This window comes from Triplophysa rosa, linkage group LG15, assembly GCF_024868665.1.
Source record: "Triplophysa rosa linkage group LG15, Trosa_1v2, whole genome shotgun sequence".
NCBI classification, from domain to species: domain Eukaryota; kingdom Metazoa; phylum Chordata; class Actinopteri; order Cypriniformes; family Nemacheilidae; genus Triplophysa; species Triplophysa rosa.
The window spans coordinates 14,163,724-14,185,097 of NC_079904.1; the positions used below are offsets into that span (position 1 = coordinate 14,163,724).

At 37.4% G+C, this 21,374-nt stretch overlaps 2 protein-coding genes across 4 annotated transcripts in view; both read right to left on the bottom strand.

Annotated features, from left to right (window-relative positions):
- Positions 1-406: 406 nt before the first annotated feature.
- On the bottom strand, positions 407-10,470 carry rd3l (RD3 like). Of its 2 annotated transcripts, XM_057353429.1 has the most exons (4): positions 10,396-10,470; positions 4,079-4,144; positions 2,031-2,330; positions 407-1,845 (listed from the first exon to the last, which is right to left on the bottom strand). In XM_057353429.1, the coding sequence occupies exons 2-4, from the start codon at positions 4,120-4,122 to the stop codon at positions 1,476-1,478; spliced, it is 714 nt and encodes a 237-aa protein (XP_057209412.1). In that variant the 5' UTR covers positions 4,123-4,144; positions 10,396-10,470; the 3' UTR covers positions 407-1,475. The 2 variants fall into 2 exon arrangements, with proteins under 2 accessions (XP_057209412.1, XP_057209410.1); XM_057353427.1 differs by lacking the exon at positions 10,396-10,470 and having other exon boundaries at positions 4,079-4,347.
- Positions 10,471-11,097: 627 nt separating this feature from the next.
- Positions 11,098-21,374, bottom strand: part of rtn1b (reticulon 1b) — a 31,071-nt gene continuing 20,794 nt past the window's right edge. For both annotated transcript variants that reach the window (XM_057352663.1, XM_057352664.1), the window contains 6 exons: positions 16,911-17,118; positions 16,651-16,789; positions 16,204-16,273; positions 16,076-16,122; positions 12,724-12,782; positions 11,098-12,033 (listed from right to left, as the gene is read on the bottom strand). In XM_057352663.1, coding sequence (XP_057208646.1) covers positions 11,991-12,033; positions 12,724-12,782; positions 16,076-16,122; positions 16,204-16,273; positions 16,651-16,789; positions 16,911-17,118 — 566 coding nt within the window. In that variant the 3' untranslated portion in view covers positions 11,098-11,990. The remainder of the gene's footprint in view (positions 12,034-12,723; positions 12,783-16,075; positions 16,123-16,203; positions 16,274-16,650; positions 16,790-16,910; positions 17,119-21,374) is intronic.

The following is a 21,374-nucleotide window of genomic DNA, read 5'->3' on the forward strand; positions in this document are numbered from 1 at the left end:
TATATTTCTTTGTTCTGCTAAACATACAGAAAGATGTTTGGAAGAATGTCAGTAACCGACCATATCTCGCCCCCTATTTACTGCCATAGTAGGGAAAACAAATACTATGGGTGTGAATGGAGGGCGAGAAAGTTTTATTTTTTCAACATGCAGCTACATATTCAGCATACAAGTTATTCATATAAGGTATCTAAAAGATCAGATATTGTATACATTTATTATGTATTTGTTCTAATTTGCCTACCTATTTGCAAGTTTTATTTAATTACATTTTTACATTTTAATATGATATCCCAATCAAATCATTCTGACACCTGAAAAGAAATATTATGAATACCACAGTTATTCTCCTGTTCATCGTCGACTTCCATACATTTTCTATCACCAAACACAGTGCTTAAAAAAAGCTTGGGGTTATGCAGCCATGATATGAATGTGCCATATCAATACAGTTGAAATTTATTTGATAAACATGGGGAAACAATAAGAAAGTTTGCAGGGTTCACAGAAGCAATTTAGCATACACTTTGATGACAATTACACAAAACACCCATATTTGATATGCAAGAGACAATAACACAAATCTATCAGGTTTAAAGACAAAATTTGTGATTGCTGCTATTGTTTTGGATGATCACAGCCACCACGCAAGAAAGGTAGGCCTCACTTCATGGGTCAACAGTATACCTGTGTTCTAGCATTGGGGAGGTATAATGCATGCTAGGTATTTTATGGTTAAGTGCGTGGAGCAGGACCCACTGATGCACAAAGGCAAAGTGGTGCAATCCTCTCCCCTCAGGCTCATCTCTGCTCTGTAATCCAGAAATATAACTACGAAAAAATACAGATTAGGTTGGATAACTGGGTTGACTGCTCTGGGTGTATGTGATCATGTGTGCGCGCTGCTTCCAGTTTGCTCAGTTATTAGCTGTATACCACGGAAAGATAAAGCAAAAATCTTATTTTGTTTTTGAAACAAATGAATGTAGAGTATCTAATATTTTCTTAGATCTAATGTTGTAATTCATCTGTGAAACCTTTAAAATGTTTTGTAGAAACAGAAATTGTGGCTTGAAGAGATTACGGCTGTCAAAAATGGGCATAATTACACCTATGAATTTGTTGATAATGTCTTTGCATTAGCATGCCTTATTTAGGTAAGAAAAAGGTCATTCATCTATATAGATCAAACTTGTTGCAGAATATACAGTATGTCCATTCAGTATGCTGACATAGGAAGACAGATAGAGGTAGATTTCTGCAACAGTGCTTTACCTTCAATGTTGTTTACGTTTGACCCCCAAAGGTGTCAAGACGTGTGAAAAGACAAGCAAGCTATGGTATTTCATTATAGAGAAAGTTTTATCTTTTTAAAATGTTAATATAAACTGCAATACATGAACAGATTAGAATAGTAACGAGGGAGATAGAAAGGGGCCACGTGATTTTTTCCTTACAATTACTATAGGTGAGGCTTACAATGTAGTGCTGTAGGCCTCATAACTAATAGGATGGCAAAACGGCAGGCTCCAATCTCTGTGTATAGAGTAGGGACAGGTGGCATACAAGTGTTTATCCACATAACTAGATATAGTTGGAATCTCCTCTCTTTGCCTTCCTGACTCCTCTGGTAAAGACTTGTGCAGTGCATTTTCTGTCATGTGATTATTGTTATTACTCTCTGTCGGTGGAAAGGGAGTAGAAATAATTGCAGGTGAAGCTGAAGGCAGTGGACGTATCTGCATTCCATCTTCCTGTCTCCTCAGAAAGTCCCTAAGAACTTGCTTGAAGATGCTCACCAGGTCCCAGGGAGGAATGTCATTGTGAGCCAGAAGATCATGGAGCCTTTGTGGAAAAATAAATTGTTCTAATAAAAAAATCTGTACAATATTTAAAAAAAATCAATACCATTAGAACAACAAAGCCATTTTAGAAAATATTAGCACGACAGCAAATTCCAAATATGAACTCGAAGTGAGAGAAAATAAACACAAACCAATAACTATTTTAATGTAAATATTCCACTTTACCTGGAAAGTACGACAGCAGCGTGTGAGGGTGGGATGCGTCCACAGAGGTGCTCTAGCTGACGGTGCTCAGAAGCGGGTATGAGGGCTAGCAGGTTCGGGTGTGCTTGGGGGTGATGGTATCCCAGAATGCCACGGGAGAGGCAGTATTGGAACTCCGCCTCTTGAAACTGAAGTGCTCTTTGCTCTAGCTGCCAAAGGAACTCCCGCAGTAACATTGGACCTACAGGTGCCACACATCCTTGTGCTGATTCACCTTTTGCTTGGGGCCATTTCGACCAACCTAAGAATGGCATTGCTGGGCTGCAGTGAAGAAAGATGTATTACTACACACATAAACGGAAAAGCATAATCTGGAAGAGCTTTCCACTAAAAGCACTTCTATTGCTTACAGAGATATGGCTGATATGGCAGATTTCAAGGTTACTACATTAGGTTTGTGTTCCATTCCGTTCCATCAAGTCATGAATTATAAAATACTTTTTTCTAATGATCATTTTTTATTAATACTCCATTATTTTATGTTTTTTATTAGAGCCTATATTGTCTATATAGTCCTGTTGCTCAGTTGGTAGCACATTGTGTTTGCAGCATAATGTTTGGTTCGAATTCCCAGGGAACATACATACTAATACAATGCATACCTCAAATTCACTGAAAGTTGGTTTTTCATTTTTACTCAATTTTCAGATATATGATCAGTGACAAAACCAACCCGTCCTTCACATGAGTATTGAAACCAGGACCATCGCTACAGGGGTAAACAGAGTTGTGTTTTATGGTACAAATAGGGTCTAAGATCGTCTTCAACCAACCTCCCACAAAATTCTGAGCCAAAAAACTCTATATTTACAACCAAGCCTGTAACTTTTCAATAGAGGAGCTGAAACAAATCTTCACATAGTGAGACAGCATTACAGCAATTGAACTATTGTACAAAGGGATGATATCTCCTGTTAGATCCGAAGTCACTCTCTCTTTACAGTCATTTAAAAAACGAAATGTGACTGGAATAAAGAGCTTGATCCTTATTTGTAGACAGTCCTTCACATTGTATCACATCAAGCTTTGCTCATCTGAGTTACATCGGCACAATAGAACTCCTCTGTATTCAAGTAATGCAAACCGCATCGGAGGGAAAATCATTTCTGTGCATTATCTTGGTAGTAACCAGAGGGAATATAACATTACAATATTCAGTGATAAAGTTTAGAATGCTCAGAAAGCACTTTTCTTTGAAAAGAATTGACTACAAGCTAACAAGTAAACTGGGCTCCCAAACATAAACTGCATACATGCCATTTGCATTTGCCACCTATGCAAAGTGTAATCAGAAAGAAAGAAGGATATGGATCCAAATGATGGTCTGCCGTGGTGTAAAGTATTAAAGTAAATGTAACTAGTCACTGTAGTTAAGTAATATCTTTTTGGATACTTTGTAGTTTTACCAAGTATTAAAGATATTAGCAACTTGTACTCTCTACTTGACTACATTTTTGAATAAGTATGTACTCTTTACTCTACATTTGTAATTTTTTTTTTTTGTAATATTTTTTTTTGACTAATGCAATTACGCCTTACATTTTACCAAACTTTTTCTGCAGCAGTTTATGCTTGTTTTTCACTGACATGTCTATTAAGTGTTGAGGACTAGTGCTTCTTCGAGCCTACGTTCAGTATGAGTAAAATACTCCAGTGCTGTTAAAACCAGATACTCTCTAAGACTTTGATTCAAGTCGTTTTGGAATTTGTGACTTGCCACTTGTAATGGAGTAATTTTCACTGCAAGGTATCTGTACTTTTACTCAAGGTTTTCAGGTACTCTTTACACCTCTTGACTGAAAAAGTCAATAATGTATTGAGAAAAGAAAGATACATGATTTGACAGATAGAGACAGAGACAGAGAGATAGAAAAAGGTACAAAACTGTTTAGGTGAAAATAGAAACATGATGGGATGAGCAGTGAGATGATGGACAGAGCAGAATTAGAAGAAAAGGAACTATTCCAAAGTGTCAAACACAAAGAAGAATAACAAAGTAATATTTTTACCTTGTGTGTCTGAAAGGTTGAGGTCCATGATGCCTTGACTCCATCTCAAAACCCCAAAAACTGCAACTGCATCAGGTTATGCACATAAAAGTATAAGCAAACAGAGACAGAGTCAGAATGAGACGATACGAAAAATGTAGGAAAGACAGATAAAAACACCAGCAATAGAAGAGTAGAAACTAAAAAAGGCAAAATATAGATGAGCAAAAAAGATAAAAAGCTTGTAGCAGTGGCAAACAGAACTGGCGCTGTGTAGATGACAGCACAAGGCAAAGTTACAAAGACAAATGTGAGTCTCTGCCCACAGCAAACTGGCTTGTGTCTCTTTGCTCTGATAACCCAGCCCACTCTTCCTCATCTCCCACTCAAACATACAGCACGAACACATGTGCACGCACATTACAATATCAACTCCTAAAGAAAAATAACTTATATTAGAGTTATATTACAGTAAAATGATCAAAATATAAAACAATTATCTAATAAAATTATCATCTGTCAACATTTGTTTCACTGCCTTTTCCAAGCACTGTCAAACATTCCGAATTTGAGATCATCAGTGAGATGTTGAACTTGGGTTGAGGATAATAATTATTTAGTGTAAAATCATGGCTGACAAATCATGGCAAAATCACTGACTACAGATCCGAGAGTCTTTTATATGAAATAAAAATCTCCTTCACAAAAAAAACTTCAATTAAAAACAATACACATAACTTAACCATGACGAGATCATCCACATTTTTCCACATCATTACCATTGTGATTAATATTAATATAAAACAGTCAAATCCAACCATTGGGTTCAAATGAAAAGGTCCATATTTGACCCAATCATAGGTTTAAACAACCCAGAATTTTACATTGAAACAACCAAACTTGCGTTACTTTAACCGAAGGGTTAGGTTTGTCCCTAGCCATGAGTAAATAAATAAAATAAATTAATCAAGCAAATTGACCTACTTTTGATATCTGCATGTCCATATTTATGCAAATTCACAATGGTATAACAAATTGAATGTAAATAGCATTCCATCCAAGCGGCATTCCATTACATATTGGTCCATATGGGGACCTCTGGGAATACTGCAGGCTTTAAGGTCTTCAGAGACATATTATTACAGCCCAGCGTCTGGTTCTAGTTCTGGGTCAGATCAGAGCAAAGCACCAGACTGTTGTCTTCACCACCTGCCATGTGCACATGCCATAATAATCCAATAAAATTATCCATGTAGATATCATGTCATTTCCAAGTGCTACAGAGAAACTCCAACAGAAATCAGAATGAAAAGAATCAATGACTTTTACTATCACAGTACTGTTATTTATACTGACGTATGTGTATTATGGAGCAGGACATTTCGGATATAAAGACCAGCTCAGTACACTAAAAAAGAAATACTGAAATCATGAATTTCTTATTATTGTTGTCTTGTTTACCTGTGCAAATATCTGAACCATTTATTTGAAGGTCAAGTGTTTGAAATTTAGTGGCAACTAGTGGTGAGGTTATGAAATGCAACCAACGGCTCACTCCACCCCTTGCTTTTGAAGCACTATGGTGGCTGACAGGACTAAGATGTCATCACGTTTTTGCTTCTTTGCCAAAGGAGAAAATGTATTTACTGTAGAGCAGTTTGTCCGTTTAGGGCTACTGTAGAAACAACATGGCGAATTCATGTAAGGGGACCTGTGGTGTATGTAGATAGAAATAGCTCATTCTAAGGTCATAAAAGCATAACGCTTCATTATGTAAGGTCTATACCTCTGACATAGTTATGTATATTATGTTGCATTTCTGTCAACAGATCCTCCAAAACACTGCACATTGGACCTTTATTAAAAAAGCAAAATGACATACGTATGATATTAAATCTAAATTAAGTAAGTTAATGCTTACAAGAAAAATGATCTGCCAATTGAGTAAGAAACATAAACTTAATTTAAGAAAACGTTATTTTTATTATTATATTATATTTTGATGTTTATGGAGAATTTGTTTCCCACACCTTTTTGAGGTCATCGTTCATCACTACAAGCACATGTGATGTGTGTCATTCTTCCTTTTCCCTCAACCTTCCGCTCTCCAAATATGCGTGATGTGTCTTTGCATATATTGCTCTTCCCCACAGGCTAAATATGAAAAGAGAGACCATGTTGACAAAAACAATCAGTTACTTCCAAACATACTCTGTGTCACATCATTTTGTAGTTTTTCATCCGTTCCAGACTCAGAACGCAAGACATGACCTTATCGGATGTCCAATTATTTCCATCTATTGTGTCATATCATATTTTTTAATGAGGTCATAATAACAATGTTTCTCTATATTGGCTGAGCTGGGAACAAGTTTGATCATTAATTCTACAGTTACAAAAATGCATCCTTTTCCGTAAAAACTGTCTTTTTATTTTTGCCTCAGATGATGTGTAACTTTTATTCAAAGGGAGGAAGAAACCTACTGGAAATGGCACAGGACCTTTTACCATCCACACTAAAAACACTCTGTCACACATAACCACAGAGAAAGAGGCTAATTTTGACTGTCAGTCTGTGTTCTAAGGTTGTTGATGTCATTGCCACTGGCAGGGTGCCCGTGCTTGGACAGTGATGTTTTGGGACATGACTGGTGTGCACGTATTGTTACACCAGAGGGCAGTGTGCGTGATTACACAAGGATCTTTTCCTTTGAAAAGGTGTGCTTATGTAAAGTTTAAATGCATGACTTCGTAGAAACCGGCATTACATCAAGATATACTGTATTCACATGAGATGAAGGCTGAAGTCTAACAAGTAGGAGGAACGGGTCGCCTGCATGTTGAGATCACATGACCAGCTGAATTCTACAAATAATTGCATTTTCAGAATGACATTGGTAACTAAAACATTACAATAAAATCTGAAATTGCGGGTAACTAAAGCTTTCTGGGTCACCTGTAGCCCCAGAATATGCCAGAATGTTCACATGATGCTGTAGAGAATTTAGCATAAGCCAAATGGTCGGAGTCATTGAAAGAAGAGCCATCAACCCCCTCCAACCCCCTTTCTCCTGGTTTCTTGATATCAACCTCAAAAGACCAGAGTCAAAACCTAGCTCCAGGGGTCTGGACTTGAGTTGGTGCTCTCACCGAAAGGGCCATCAACCCCCTTTTGTTTCTCTGTGGGATATTTTACGACCCCTAAGCTTCAAAGCAGGGGGGAGAAGTCTCTCTGTCTCATGTGAAACTTAACATATGAGGCTAACCAGAGAATCTTCTCTGACAAATAGGAAGGCCGATCACGAGGCCCACAACTTTCTGCAGGACTGCCTTCTGAAACCTTTTGAATAATTCCATCTCTACATGCGCATACGGATATCGGGTCCAGCACAGAGCTTGCAAGTATCCGTTTCTATTTATAGAATAGCTGCGTTAAGTCTGTGCCTCTTTGTTAAAGATGATTTTTATTGGTGTTCAGAAATCGCTGCCATGCCCCCTCTCTCTCTCTCTCTCTCTCTCTCTTCCCCTCTCTCCGCGTTTCCAAGCGCATTTGTGTTTCATGTATTTGTTTGTTTTATGCGATCGTCATTGTTTTGTTTACCATGTAGAGTAGAGTTTAATAAACAACCATATATATTCGTTTGTGATGGGTTTTCTGTATTCATGCTCACAAACTTGGTCCCTTTTACTGTGTTTGATTATCGCTACCTTTGCTCTAAATCCTGTTTGGTAAAGTCACGTTACTTATGGCCATGAGATAATGTAAAGTATATAATATCATTGAGGCATTTGCTGGACGAATGCCTACAAGTATTGTTATGCTTTATATTACTAATCAGAGACCGTAAAATATGTATATTTGATCACGATTATTATACGTATTTTCCTTTGAGCTAAACTAATTCCTTGACTGAAATCGATGTTTTAAATAACTCATTTCATGGATGTGATCTTGAAAGATCTGGTGGAGAATCATATTTGGTGAGCTTTGCTAAAACCGCTACAATGCTGTCTTCCAATGATAATATTATTAGAATGGGCGGTGGTCTTCCTCTTCCACACAGAAGAGCCAGAGGTAGTATGTGTGTTTGAAGAACCCATAAATCCATTAGGCTTGTGTGATTTATAGACTGCATGTCCTCAGGTGAACAAACAGGCAGAAGTTTGCATTAAGAGTTTGGTCTCCGAGATCTCTTCCGTTGGCTCTCTGATGCTTTCTAACCAGTAACTTTGACATTTTGCAATCATCAGACTTCGCCCATGGCATTTCTCCTTAAAGGGTTAACAACATTTTATTGCAAATGTTTTGCCCTTTGAAAAAGTATACATCTCTCCTCTGAATGGAGTGTCTAACAGCAATATGTTTGTTCTCATTTTGTCCGCTAGATTTGCTGAATGGTTCTGAGGTCTGTTTTCACCCTGTCATGAGGCGAGTTTAACAAGGAGATACGGGCCAGTCATGACTGACCTAGTTTGTGCTTATGAGGGCACAGTGGCCTTTGCTCAGGTATAGATGGGTCCACACACACACAGAATGGCACCTCAAGGCCATCTGACCCAGAGTGACTGTCTCTATGATGGTATGATGAGAGAAAAGAGAAATTTAAAAGATTTTTTAGTGTTGTTTCATATTTTGCTAATGGTAATTCACTATTGGCAGGTGCGGATCAAGGTGGTCATGGGCCCCTAGGCTGCTCTTTGGGTGAGGCCCCCTAGTGGCTTTCAGGTGCCTTTCACTCTTGCAGTTCAGTTCAAGAATCTTGCCAATCAGAGGCCTCTAAAACAGGTGGGGCCCCTAGGCAAGCGCGACCATTGGTGTATGATAAAATGAAACTTTGAAATCTTAATTTTTCAGTTTCTATAATATTAGAAAATAAGACAAACATAGATTTAATTGTAAAATGTTCTTGCCCATCTACCCATCTGATAGCAGGGTATTCCCTTACTAGGAGGCACTGGGGCTAGTTGTTACATAGATTATCTCAGATACATATGGCCAGTTGACAAATATATAATATAAAACGTGTCCTACGGTGTGACAGCAAAAATTCAGAAAAAAATCTAACAAAGATAAATCTCTCTCTTATGTTTATATAAATAGTTATACATCTAGATAGTAATGATATTTTTCTACATTGTTGCTGTTGCACCATTGAATGTGATATATGTATATTATAATATGCAGTATTAGAGGTGTGATGATTAATTGGTGTACTGCATATTGCGAGACAAAATGTAAGATATAGAGCTATATGGCATGACGCCTCTTTAATTCTATTGGTTGAGTAGCCGACATGTGACCTGTGTCAACATTTGTACTGTTTTAATGTTTTGTTTATGTGACAAATCTATATTTTAGTTCATAGTACAAATCATGGCAGCACTAAACAGGAGGTCATGGTTATACATAGCTCATAACAGACTTATCGGAGCTGATAAAATTAGAAATTTTGTCATGTTTAAAAGGTCTATTTCTGTAGGACAGGAAACCAGTTTGTCTCCAAGAGCTCAAAGCATAGGATCCCCTTAATTCGAATAGTTAAATGTGGGTCTTTACTGTATACAAATCACTTTCCAAATTTCTATGGACTAGACATACTAACCATCCATCCATTCTAATCACAACACATTGTAACATTCACATTTGTTTGTAATATTACCTTTTGTGAGGTTCTAACTCTTATCAGATACACAGCAGAGCATTCATTTCCTGCGCCGGTGATCTGTTCGGATGTCACATCCACTGACAGCAAATTCCCTGTCCCTTTATACCAGTGGTTCTCAAACTATTTCGTTGTAAGGCCCCCTTTGTTTTAAGTGCATCGCTTTGCGGCCCCCCATATAAAGACGTATAATCTTAAACTTTGAATTTTAATTAAACCAAAAACATTCAGTTATACAATGCTGGAACCTCAGTTCTTTTGGTTGGTGGTGTCGTTTTTCTGATGTTTGATTGCATAAAATCTATGATAAATTTCTATATTTCATAAAATGCCACAAAATCTGTGGCCCCCCTGGATCCATCTTGGGGCTCCCAGTTTGAGAACCACTGCTTTATACAACACTAGCATAACGAAATGTGCGACACTCTCTCTCTCTGAAGTGCAGTTCTCTGTATGCAACAGCAGAGAGCGAGGCGAGCTCATAGGTGTCCCATTAGTGAGCTGAAAGCGTCTTCATCATCCATCAACTGTTTCAGCTGCTATTGTACTCCAGAGTCAAACTGAAGGATAAGACATACTTTTAAATACATAACGACTTTTAAAAATCTACAGCAATATAAAGACCACTATGATTGATATGAGAAGGCAATGCAATTTTATATATTTAGTTTTTACCTTTAAAACTCCTTAACAGGAGTAATGGTGTTGTGGAAAATGTGTTGCAGACAACGCCAGGGAGCGGAAACAGATCCCGCTGTTGTCCAAGCGCCCGTCCCACCTGTTCCTGGATTGGACATTTAGCATAGATATGCACAGGTACACTGAACAACCAGCAGTGCCCACTAACAGATGGCGGTCTCCTAATACTTATTCAGAGCTGGGAGTCATCACCAATCCATATTGTTTTATTCATACGCAGTGAGGACTTGAAGTTTGAGAATAGTGAAAATGTTTTTTTCTCATTTCTTTTTTCGTTTCCATTCTCATTGAGTTTTTCCTCTGTTTAATACTAATGACAGTAGCAATTAAAAAAATAACAACACATACAGTAGCCTACACTGTGTGTAACACAATATATAAGTAAATATACCTTTGCCTAAACTTCCAAAAGGGCATAAATACGTAAAATAAGAAAAACAAGAATTTAATTAAGCTAAGAGACCTCAAGAAACTAAAATTTTAAATAAATATTTAATATTTACATGTACTAAAACCAGATATTTCTTAGTGTTTGCGTAACTTCATAACAAATACATACATGTTTCCATTGACCTAATAGCTCATAAAATGCATCTTGCATTTAACGACGACTTAAATAATATGATAAACATTATGATCAAAGAATTCTTCCATTTAAATGAAACTCTGGAGTCGAGATACATTTAAGAACATTTATTTTCGCATTCTTTTTTTTTGAGTATATCTTAAGTGCAAATAGTTAAGAGTCAATAGCTAACAGAATGAGCAACACGTAACAATAATACAATTGGCAATCACTCACTGAAGCTTCTATCTCCTCACTCTCTTTTGTTTTGTATCATTTACGAAAAAAATCATCAATGACTGCCCTAAAACATGAATCTGTAGCTCCTTTAATCAGTCCTACGAAGAAAGAAACAAAATGCTACGAGCGAGACGACCAATCTAATTCGAACATTGGCTAAATAGTTGCGTTTTTGCCTGACGTTACAATGCCATGAACCTCAGCAGATCCATGCATCTAGCTGACAATGACGATTATATTAGTCACGTTTATAGTGATGGAAGAGGAAAAGCCCCACCAACGCCAAAAGCTTTTTTCCAAAAAGAGGTCACGGGAGAGCAGTAAAGCTGGAGAGATCTTTCACCCACTAGAACAAAATACATCTTTCAGCACAGCTGAGAAAGCACAAAAAATAAAAGGTAAAAAGAGAATTCATCAGCATTGAGACTCTTGACTTCATGCACTTGAGCAAAATGAGCAACACAAAAAAATTCACATCTAGTCCGCATTTGAATTACATGTTTCAAGGTTACATTGACAATTCATCAATTTGTCGTACTTCCCACTAGATCCCGATTTGAGTGACAGCACGCTTTGCTTTTTTCCTCATTTTTTATGGTTATAAGGCGAGGATGGGACTTCTCCTGCACAGCTTGGCCGTTGCTCTAGACGTCACAATGTGTACAAAGTAGAACTATGTTCCAGTGATGTTTATGTGTGCCTGATGTGTGTGTATGTGTGTATATGTGTGTACAAAGAGGAACCCTTGATCATGATTCAGTTCCCCCTACTCAGCCTTTCGTTTGGCCCCAGGAATCTTCTCCTGGATCCTGTACAAAGTACATTTCCACAAATTAGACACATACAGTATGCATCGGATATACATGTTTACATACTCAGATATGATAAATTAGATATATTATCAGAAACACCTTTGTTTTTTATTTTGTGTACTAAGAATGTCTAACAATTCACTATTTATTCTATGGTGAAAATGATTGTCTTTTTCCTAATTTCATAGCTCACACCCTAAATAGACAGAGTAGAACCTTTATAGTAAAAATTCTAAATTTTTTGCACAAAATGAATACTAAAATAATTTGTTTATTTCTCTCTTTGTTTAGATTATTATTGTAGACCATTTTGCAAGATGGAAACAACACAGTACTTCAGAAATGTAAAAGATTATTTAAAAATAATGTTAGAACAAAATTAAAATATTAAACAAACATATTTAAGACGTAATTATATACTATATATAAAATATTATATGCAATAATAATAAATAAAATAAAACATACTGTTTGTAAAAAACTGTTTCCCTTTTGCAAAAAGGTCTATAGTCAAAAAAATGTATTGGATCTGGATCAGCCAAACCATTACATTTAAACACACAGAGCAAAAAAGCAAGAATTAAAATGATAAAGGCTTGGTGGAAAGTTTACAAAATGTTTTTTATGACCCTTACACAAAAGTTTGAAATCAGATAGTTTCAAAACATGCTTGGAGGGTGTACTTACTTTGCCACCACAGAGTTGACATTGGTCCTTATTAGGTCCATATACTGATCAATTTGTGCCTACAGAGAAGGAGAGAAACAGACAGAGAAAGTGAGACGAAAGAGAGTGGAATTTAAATAGTGAGCATGTGAAAAACAAACGCATACATTGTAGTCTAGGTCAGTGGTTCCCAAACTTTTTGAAGGCAAGTTACCCCTTTGTAGTGTTTTTTTCCCACGGCACCCCAACCCTGATTTAACTAAATGTACATGCGTACATATATAAAATTAAATCCAGATGAGCAAACAACAAATGAAGTATAAACAGCTGCATGAATTTATTACAAATGCATTACAACGGACATTATATGAGGTGAAACAAATAATTTCAATTAACCATCTGTCATTTACAACTCGATGACACATGTAAACAAATCTCATAGACTGATATGAACCATTCGCTGTATGAGGGAATCGTTGGAACAAAACACATTAGAATAAAGGTTGATATTTAATTCTTTTTAAATAATAATAAACAACTCACATTACATTTTTCTTTAGGTTCTTATTTGCTTTGTTCAAACCTGACCTTACAACCTAAAAGGAAACTAAAATACCTGTGCATGGAACTGTGTTATGGGTATTTTAATGGGATACACGTGCCTACTTTTGGGAGCACAGTCTCTTGATACAGGGGTAGATTGTGGATTGTGCTCCACTGACAGGCGCTGCCTTTTTTTGTTTTTCACGTACACCAGGGATGAGAACGCTAGCTCACACAAGTTGAAAACGGCAACAAAGGAGGGGTAACCGATTTCCGAATTATGCTTTAGACAACTGAGTCGGGCCGAGTAACAACCTTGTAGCCAATCAGCAGTAAGGTGCACAGGACGGACATTAGCCGAGCCGAGCGCTGACGAAAGCGAAAGATGGGGGTAGGGGTGTGTTTGTTTTGTTGATTGGAACATCAACAACGGCTAAGAGAAATCGGACACCCTGCCTTTAACGTCAGAGTTCGGTTCGTTTGGGTGATGTGAACTGTCTTCTGAACCCGGGTGAGCACCTGCGAACTGTACCCGAGTACGCTTAAAAAGGGAGGTCTGGGTGCGGTTCATGTGAACTCCAGTATGCTTCGCTGCTATTAATGACGTATTCAGGGTTTTTCCTGGCTCAAAATGAGGCAGAGGTGGTGCCATCCTGATCTTTTACACACACACATAGGCCTACCGTACCTTTAAGTGGTTTAACCAAAGTGACTTTGAGTTTGACATATTAAAAGTTCTAATAAAATTAGATAAAAATGATAATTATTAAGTTATATAAAACATTACTTTTATTCAACCAAACAGAAATGTTTTTTTAATCAAATAAAGCTTTTTTATCATTTTCAACTAACTTTTCAGCCCACAATAGCCAACTGAATTAACCAGTCTTTCTAAATGAGCAAAGCTCATTCACATCTTGCATTCTCTGTTGTTCACTTTAAATGATTCAATGATCTCTTATATTCGCTAGTGACTGAAAAGTTCAATAGTTTAAATGAATCAGTTCAAATGATTGTGTGCGAGTCGTTCTGAACGCAATGTGCGTTCATACTGGCGAACTCGCTGTGTACAGTATACGCTGATTCAACGATCCAACTGCACAGCTAAAGACATTACAATGATGTACGTCATGTTCATTTAAGAAATATCAAGAAATTAAACGTACTTGGATGCAAAACAAACAGCCGTGAAACACAGGCTGACTCTTGTTCTGGAACTCTTTTTAGCGCCTCAGTGTGCTGATTAGTGATGGGTCGTTCTTGAATGATTCGTTCATTTTGAATGAATCTTTAATGTGACTCGGGAAGAACGAGTCGTGTCTGGGAGTGATTCGTTCAGTCGCGCATGCGCAACATTCTATGGGTCCTGTACTGGAATTAGTAAATTAACTAATTTCTCTGTCCAAAGCTGTCACGTCACGTGACAAAAGAACGAACGACTCAAACCCGAAGACTCGGGAGGTGAACTAATCAATTCTCTTTCCGGCTCTGATTGCATTGGTAAAGCGTACGGGCCTGTCACATGATGAACGAATGACTCAAACCCGAAGACTCGGAAGGTGAACTAATCAATTCTCTTTCCGGCTCTGACTGCATTACGAAGCTTACGAAGCTGTCACGTCGTGAACGAATGAGTCAAACCCGAGGACTTGTCAGATAAGAGGTGTGGTGAGCTAATCATAGACTAAAGACCCAGGTAAACAATGAATTAATCTTTTCTGTTTCTTATAGCATTATAGTTTTGTATTGTTTGTAATGTGATCAACGTTTGCATAAGTAGTAGATGTGTTAGGAAAGTAACATGTAACATTTTAATTATATTTTGCTAAAATGAACGAAATGAACGACATGACTCGAAAAAAGATTCGTTCATTTTGCTGAACGATACTCAAAGGTCCGAGTCAGTAAAATGATCCGAACTTCCCATCACTAGTGCTGATAACAAAACAGCGCCTCCACTGTGGCGTAATGTCGCAACTGCAGTTACAAATTACAGTCTGTTAAATGCACGCAGCATTTCTTGTGAAGACTCACAACATAATTTTGGCGAGAGCCTGAGGCGGCACGACATTAGATGGAGGCGGCAATTTCTCTATGCAGGAAAAACCCTGGTATTATTTGATAAAAATGTGTGCTTGTGTTTCACTCACTTTTCTTTCGAGCGTGACTGACGCGCTCCAAGCAGAGAGCTATAAGTCTCATTTCTTAAGAGCATTTGCAGTACATTCATAGACGAAAGAGCCGTTATGTACTGAAGCTTTGGAAACAAAACTCACGGTTCAAAAACAAAAATGTATAAAAGTGTAGCGAGCAATATAATGCTCTTTGCCGCCCTCTCCTGCGTCGTCGTTAAGCGACAGGTTAAACAGCTGCAGGCTTGATGACGCAAACGACCCGCGGTTCGGACCCCAAAAAAATAATTATATGAACGCAGTCCAGCGGGGGCAGGGGGAGAAATCGTGAAACCAACCTGAGATAGCTAGTATGTAACGCGTGTCCCACATGAGTGCGCATTAGTACAATGGGCGGAGCTTAGCAAAGCGATTCTCTCCTGGGAACAGTCCAAGTGGCAGTAAAAAAGATATTTAAACTTTACATATGTATGAAATATATGTTTTTTTTTGCATATTTTCAGTTTCATATGGACATGCTTATATGTTGGTGTTTTGATATATTTTAAAATATATGATGTAAAAGATTATTATATGGTACTGGAAAAAAGCTAAGATTCGGTGGCACCCCTAGCCAGTTGTTGCTGCACCCACTTTGGGAACCACTGGTCTAGGTAACAGATGACACTGTAGTCATGGTAACAAAGGATTCCACTGACCTGGTATTTCTCGTAGACCACAGGCATGGAGAACATGGAGACCACCACTAAAGCAGGAAATAATAAAAGTGTGAATAAAATTGCAAAATTGCAACAACAAAAAAATGCAATTCAAAGTATGTGCTCACCCATAATAAGAAGAGTGAGTCCATTGAACAGAGCACCCACATAGGTCAGCAACCACATCAGCACTGCAAACTTGGGTCAAAAAACAAAGCCAGCATTTAGAACACTGATATGCACCACATATACGGGTATCAAATGATTTGTGATGGAATTTGGGCCTGTACACTGAAATATGGCAAGACAAACACTGTATGATTCATAAGTTGTTAACTACTCAGACGTCCTCTCTACAATTAAAAAAACTGTAATTTTACAAAATTTTACTGTTATTTTTTTACAGACGTTTCGCGTATTTTTGAAATACAGTTAAAATGTCAAATTTACAACAAAACGTGAAAATTGTTATTTTACTGTACTTTTTTTGGCATCTGTTTTTTTTTACTGGATTTTATTATAGCGCACTGTAAATAACAGATTATGAATATTAAAATAAATAAAATTAAATAAACCTTTAGTGAGTCCACCAAATCCTGAACCAGGAACAGTCTGCGTAGTTCTTTCAGTGTGCTGTTGATATAGTACTGGGCTTTTTCTGCATACTTCTGCATCTGATCATGGGACAGTGACATCTCCACATCCAGATATGTTCTGCACCAGGGTTTTAGGGAATATTGTTATTTAAAAACATAGTAATAACAGTAATAATATTTCTATTTTAATATATTAACACACATGCACACACACACACACAAATATACAGCTGTCTTACTTGAAGGGATGGCCCTCATCTGTCTTCTGCACAGCTTGCAGCACAGACTTGTAGACTCTGAAGCTGATGGCTGCAGAGAGAGAAGCCAGGGCAAGATATGCCACCACACTGACTACGCTGAACTGAGTCAGGGAGAAAAGCAACAGCAGTACACTGCCAAAAACCAGCCCACTCTGCTTAAGGTCCCGCCAGTACAGCAACTCCATCGCTGGGTAGAGAGAAAAAGAGAATGAGCGTAAGTTATAGAAAAGGAAAATGAGGTGTGGGCTTTCTCATGCACACACAGGGATGGGGGGGGGGGGGTTAAAGGCACACAGCAAATCTAATATTCTTGATCGATTCTGTTGGATCCGGTAATCAACACTTACTGCATGATGTCACATACAATGACCTCACAATTACTGAATCACACCACATCAGTGCTGAGTCAGACATTACACAATGAATAAAGATTACACAAACATCTCCAAAAATATATCTGGGTTCAACCTGCAGAACACAGAAACAATAGATGCTGTCCCTGTGGTCTTTCTGCCCACATGCTCAGAAACTATTCTGGCCAAATGACAGCATGGTGACCATGGTAACAGACTGGAACCAGGTGCACAAATTTAAAGGAGCCCAATGACATGGAATGATTTAAAGAAGTATGTCTATATGTAAAACAATACAGTAATAACTATAAAAAGCAGCTCATTCTAAAAACATGGAGTGAACAAACATAAAAAATAAAATAAAAACAAAATATATTTTTACGTACTTATAAAAAATCAGTTTTTCCAAGTATAATCTAACATTTTTCATGTATCTTTAAAATACGGTCAAAAACAGTAAAATAACAGAAAAAGACAGTGTATCTGAGGTCTTAAATTATCTATAGTAGAGACATTTTTGTCAGGTTTCTATTTTAATTTTTTTGTCATGTCTTTTACTTTGAATTTGTGTTATGTTAATGATGTCACTTCCTGTTGTAGTCCCGTCCATCTTCTTTTGTAGTCTTTTATTTTCCCTCATCCTTACTGTGTCCAGATGTTCACTGTTGTGTTTGTTTATCATTAATTGTTAAGTGCTACCTTTTCTATGTTTTCATGTTTTGTTTTGCACTTTGGGCAACAGCTGTTTTATTATTATTGTATTAAATACAACATGCAATATAAATAATAAGCAGAGAAAGAAAGAAAGAAAGATGCAGTTTCCCATCATTTATGACACGTCTCCCCTTTCTTCATGTTCAATGGAATGTATTGCACTTTTATTTAATAAAGCCAACAAATCTGCATATAAATAATGCATTTGTGTGCTGTTTCTGATTTGCTTTTACAATTTCTGCGTACTTCCTGCATTCTATACAGTTGCATACAGTAGTATCGACCCACTGTTGCATATGAATGAGTTGCACCACACCCATTCCCAAGCTCGTCCCTCTGGTCTTTGTTTTCTGCCGTGTTGAAAATGGTGCAACGTAGAGGTTCAACTCTAGAGATTATAAATCAAGCAATTTAACTAGTTTATAATTATAATCTGATAATAGGCAACACACAGCTGCAGTTTGCTGTCCTTGCAGACATGTATCTGTACTACGTGGAGCTTCATTGTCTAGACAGAGTTCCGTGATAATTTCCTCAGATGGGGGTCCGTCACACTCGGCGGCTTGAGGAAGCTAAAAACTAGAACGTTATTTTAGGCTGTGATGCTAATAAAGGCTGGATCAGGAAAAGCATCAAAGACACCCACAATAGCATCATCTATGCACGCATACACTCGCTGGATCTTTGTGTGCGTTATGAAGGTGTGGTTAACACCCCATTATGCAATACCACTGATGTGCACAATATATCATTCATAGGCTCTATGTTGTCTCATATTACTCAATGATAAATATTCATTCACCTTAACAGAATACACATGCGGAATGACACACAGATGCTTTCATTAAACAAAGCACTCTAAAATGTCATTTTAATTTACATTGTGCGTTTGTGTGTTGATTTTTACTTCAATGTCATCTGCTTCCAGCCGTTCTTGCACTGACACAAGCCTGTTCATGGGGTCATTATGGTGAGTTTCGAATAAAATGTGTCGGGGTAAAGTTGGCAGTTGAGCTCTGAGCTGAAGGGAGCACGGTCGCCACGGAAACTGGAGAGATGGGTGCAGTGGAGTGAGCAGTGATGCAGTTGCCATAGCGATGGTGATTTCCCCCTCCCTTCCCCGCCACCCTCCCTTTCAGCACGAGCTGCCTGCCGAAGTAATAAGGTGCTGATGAAATGATGGGGGAAGGGGAATAGGAGCTAACACTGGTATGACAGAAACATAAAGCAAAGACCCTCTAATGCTGACAGTGCCGTGCCTCTCGTTCACATAAGACCTTTGCTTTACACAAAGCTGAAGGATAGACAACAGTGAACAATAATCTTGTCCTTGGGGCAAGATTGCTAAATATAGCTATCGCTATGCAACTGGCAACATGGCTACACACAGAACCCAAATAAAGAGCGCCATCAGAAACACACATTTTTATGATCATCAAACCCTATAATGGAAATGTAATGATCTATATCGAATCTCAATGTGTGGGATCCAAACAAACCCACATGATCTAACAAATCATCCAAGTATGACATATACGTAGTATATAATATACAGTACAGAGACATGAAGACCTTGAGTTATGGTTTGTGTAAGCATATAAATCAAACAACAACCAATCCTAAACTGAATAGCTCTATTCTTGACATCAGTAGGTCATACTCTTAAAACAAAGAGATTGCTTCAGTCAGTCTATGACTAACATTACACGGGTAGTGGGGATGACAACAACTTTGGTGAGATACAAGGCGACTCCACAGATACACAAGGCAAACAGAATTTCTCAGCGGGCAATAATGAAAGCTCTTTCAAAGCAATGTCACATGCTGTGACATCACGAAATGACAAACAAGAGTAGCCTCAGATATAACATAAAAATAACAATTCAGTGGGCCTGGTAATACAGTGATGAACTGAAACATGTTATGGATGCCACAAGAAGACGTGCAGAGAGAGAGAGAGAGAGAGAGAGAGAGAGAGAGACGTGACAAGTCAGCAGTAATTAATGGCTGAGTTTAATCACTCCTCTAGTTCAGCTGAGGGCCCTATATGGGCCTGCATAAGACTATAGGTCGTACAATTGTACTATAGGTTGGATATCTGGGTAATAAAGTGAGCTATCAAGGCAAATGACATGTCATGTTTTTGTGTAATTTGCATGGTTATCATGACTTTACCCGACTGTAAAGCTGTAATATAATTCAACACCCACAGTTTTAGACTTCACAGAACATGTATTATAAGTTTTATTGCAATTTTATTGATTTTTTGAATTATCCTTTATTTTTACACGTTTTTAGCTATTTTGATATGTGCTTTTGTAATTTATTTGTTTACTTTTTAACGTTGCTATATACCTTTAATTCATTTAATATTATTGTACTTTTTATTTATTTAGTTAGTTAATGAATTAATTTGTTCAATTTATTAATTATTCAGTTATAATAATTTTGGTTTCTCAGCTTAAAATTATTTCAGTTTATAAAGCAATTTTGCTTTAACATTTTTGAATATTTAGTCCAATATTTTATTAGATTTTAATGAACATAAATGTTTTTATACCTTTAGTTTTAGTAAATGAAATGAACCTGCAAAGAGACAAATAGTAAATCTTGAACCAATGCCTGCTGTGTAGACGGTTTCACCGGACACACGGGCCTGACCCGAAGTTAACTTCCGGTCTGTGTTTGGTTATAATATAACAATTTAATTTATATTCAAATTAATTTATATTAATATTTTATTATATTAATTGTATTAAATTAAATTAAATTAAACTACCCAACAGTTATTGATACTTTGCGGAGGTCTGGAAGTTAAGTTTGGGCCACTGTTGTTGCTGCTGAAACCGTCTAAAGCATGATTGATATGACATTTTGGTATGAATATTCTGACCACAGTGACTATTATAATTGACTAAAACCACAATAAACTCTCTAAAACCCTGTTATTGTAATTCTACATAGTAAGTGGGAGAAAGGATGAAAACTCAAAACAGTGTCTTTACAATGACCTACTTAACAGTGTCATTATAGTGACACCTTCTGTAGCACAAGTGCACGTGGCTACTAAAAAGGTTGTTCTGCATCATCTTAAAATGTGAGCTGTGCTAAACCTTGCAAACAATTCTCATATCCTCTTTGGAATATCACTGGTGAATAGAAGAACTGGCAATGATCATTTTGGCCTGTTACCAAATGACCATCAAGACAGTAACAGTGCCAACATGGCAACTCGCGCAACAGTTTTGACCAAACTGCATAATTGACACAAGACTCTGAGGAGAAACAGAAACTGCTGATGTAAGAAAAGCCAGCACCTATGCTGCAGTTTGACTTTATCGCACATTGAAAATCAATACCTAGAGGACGCAGGTAT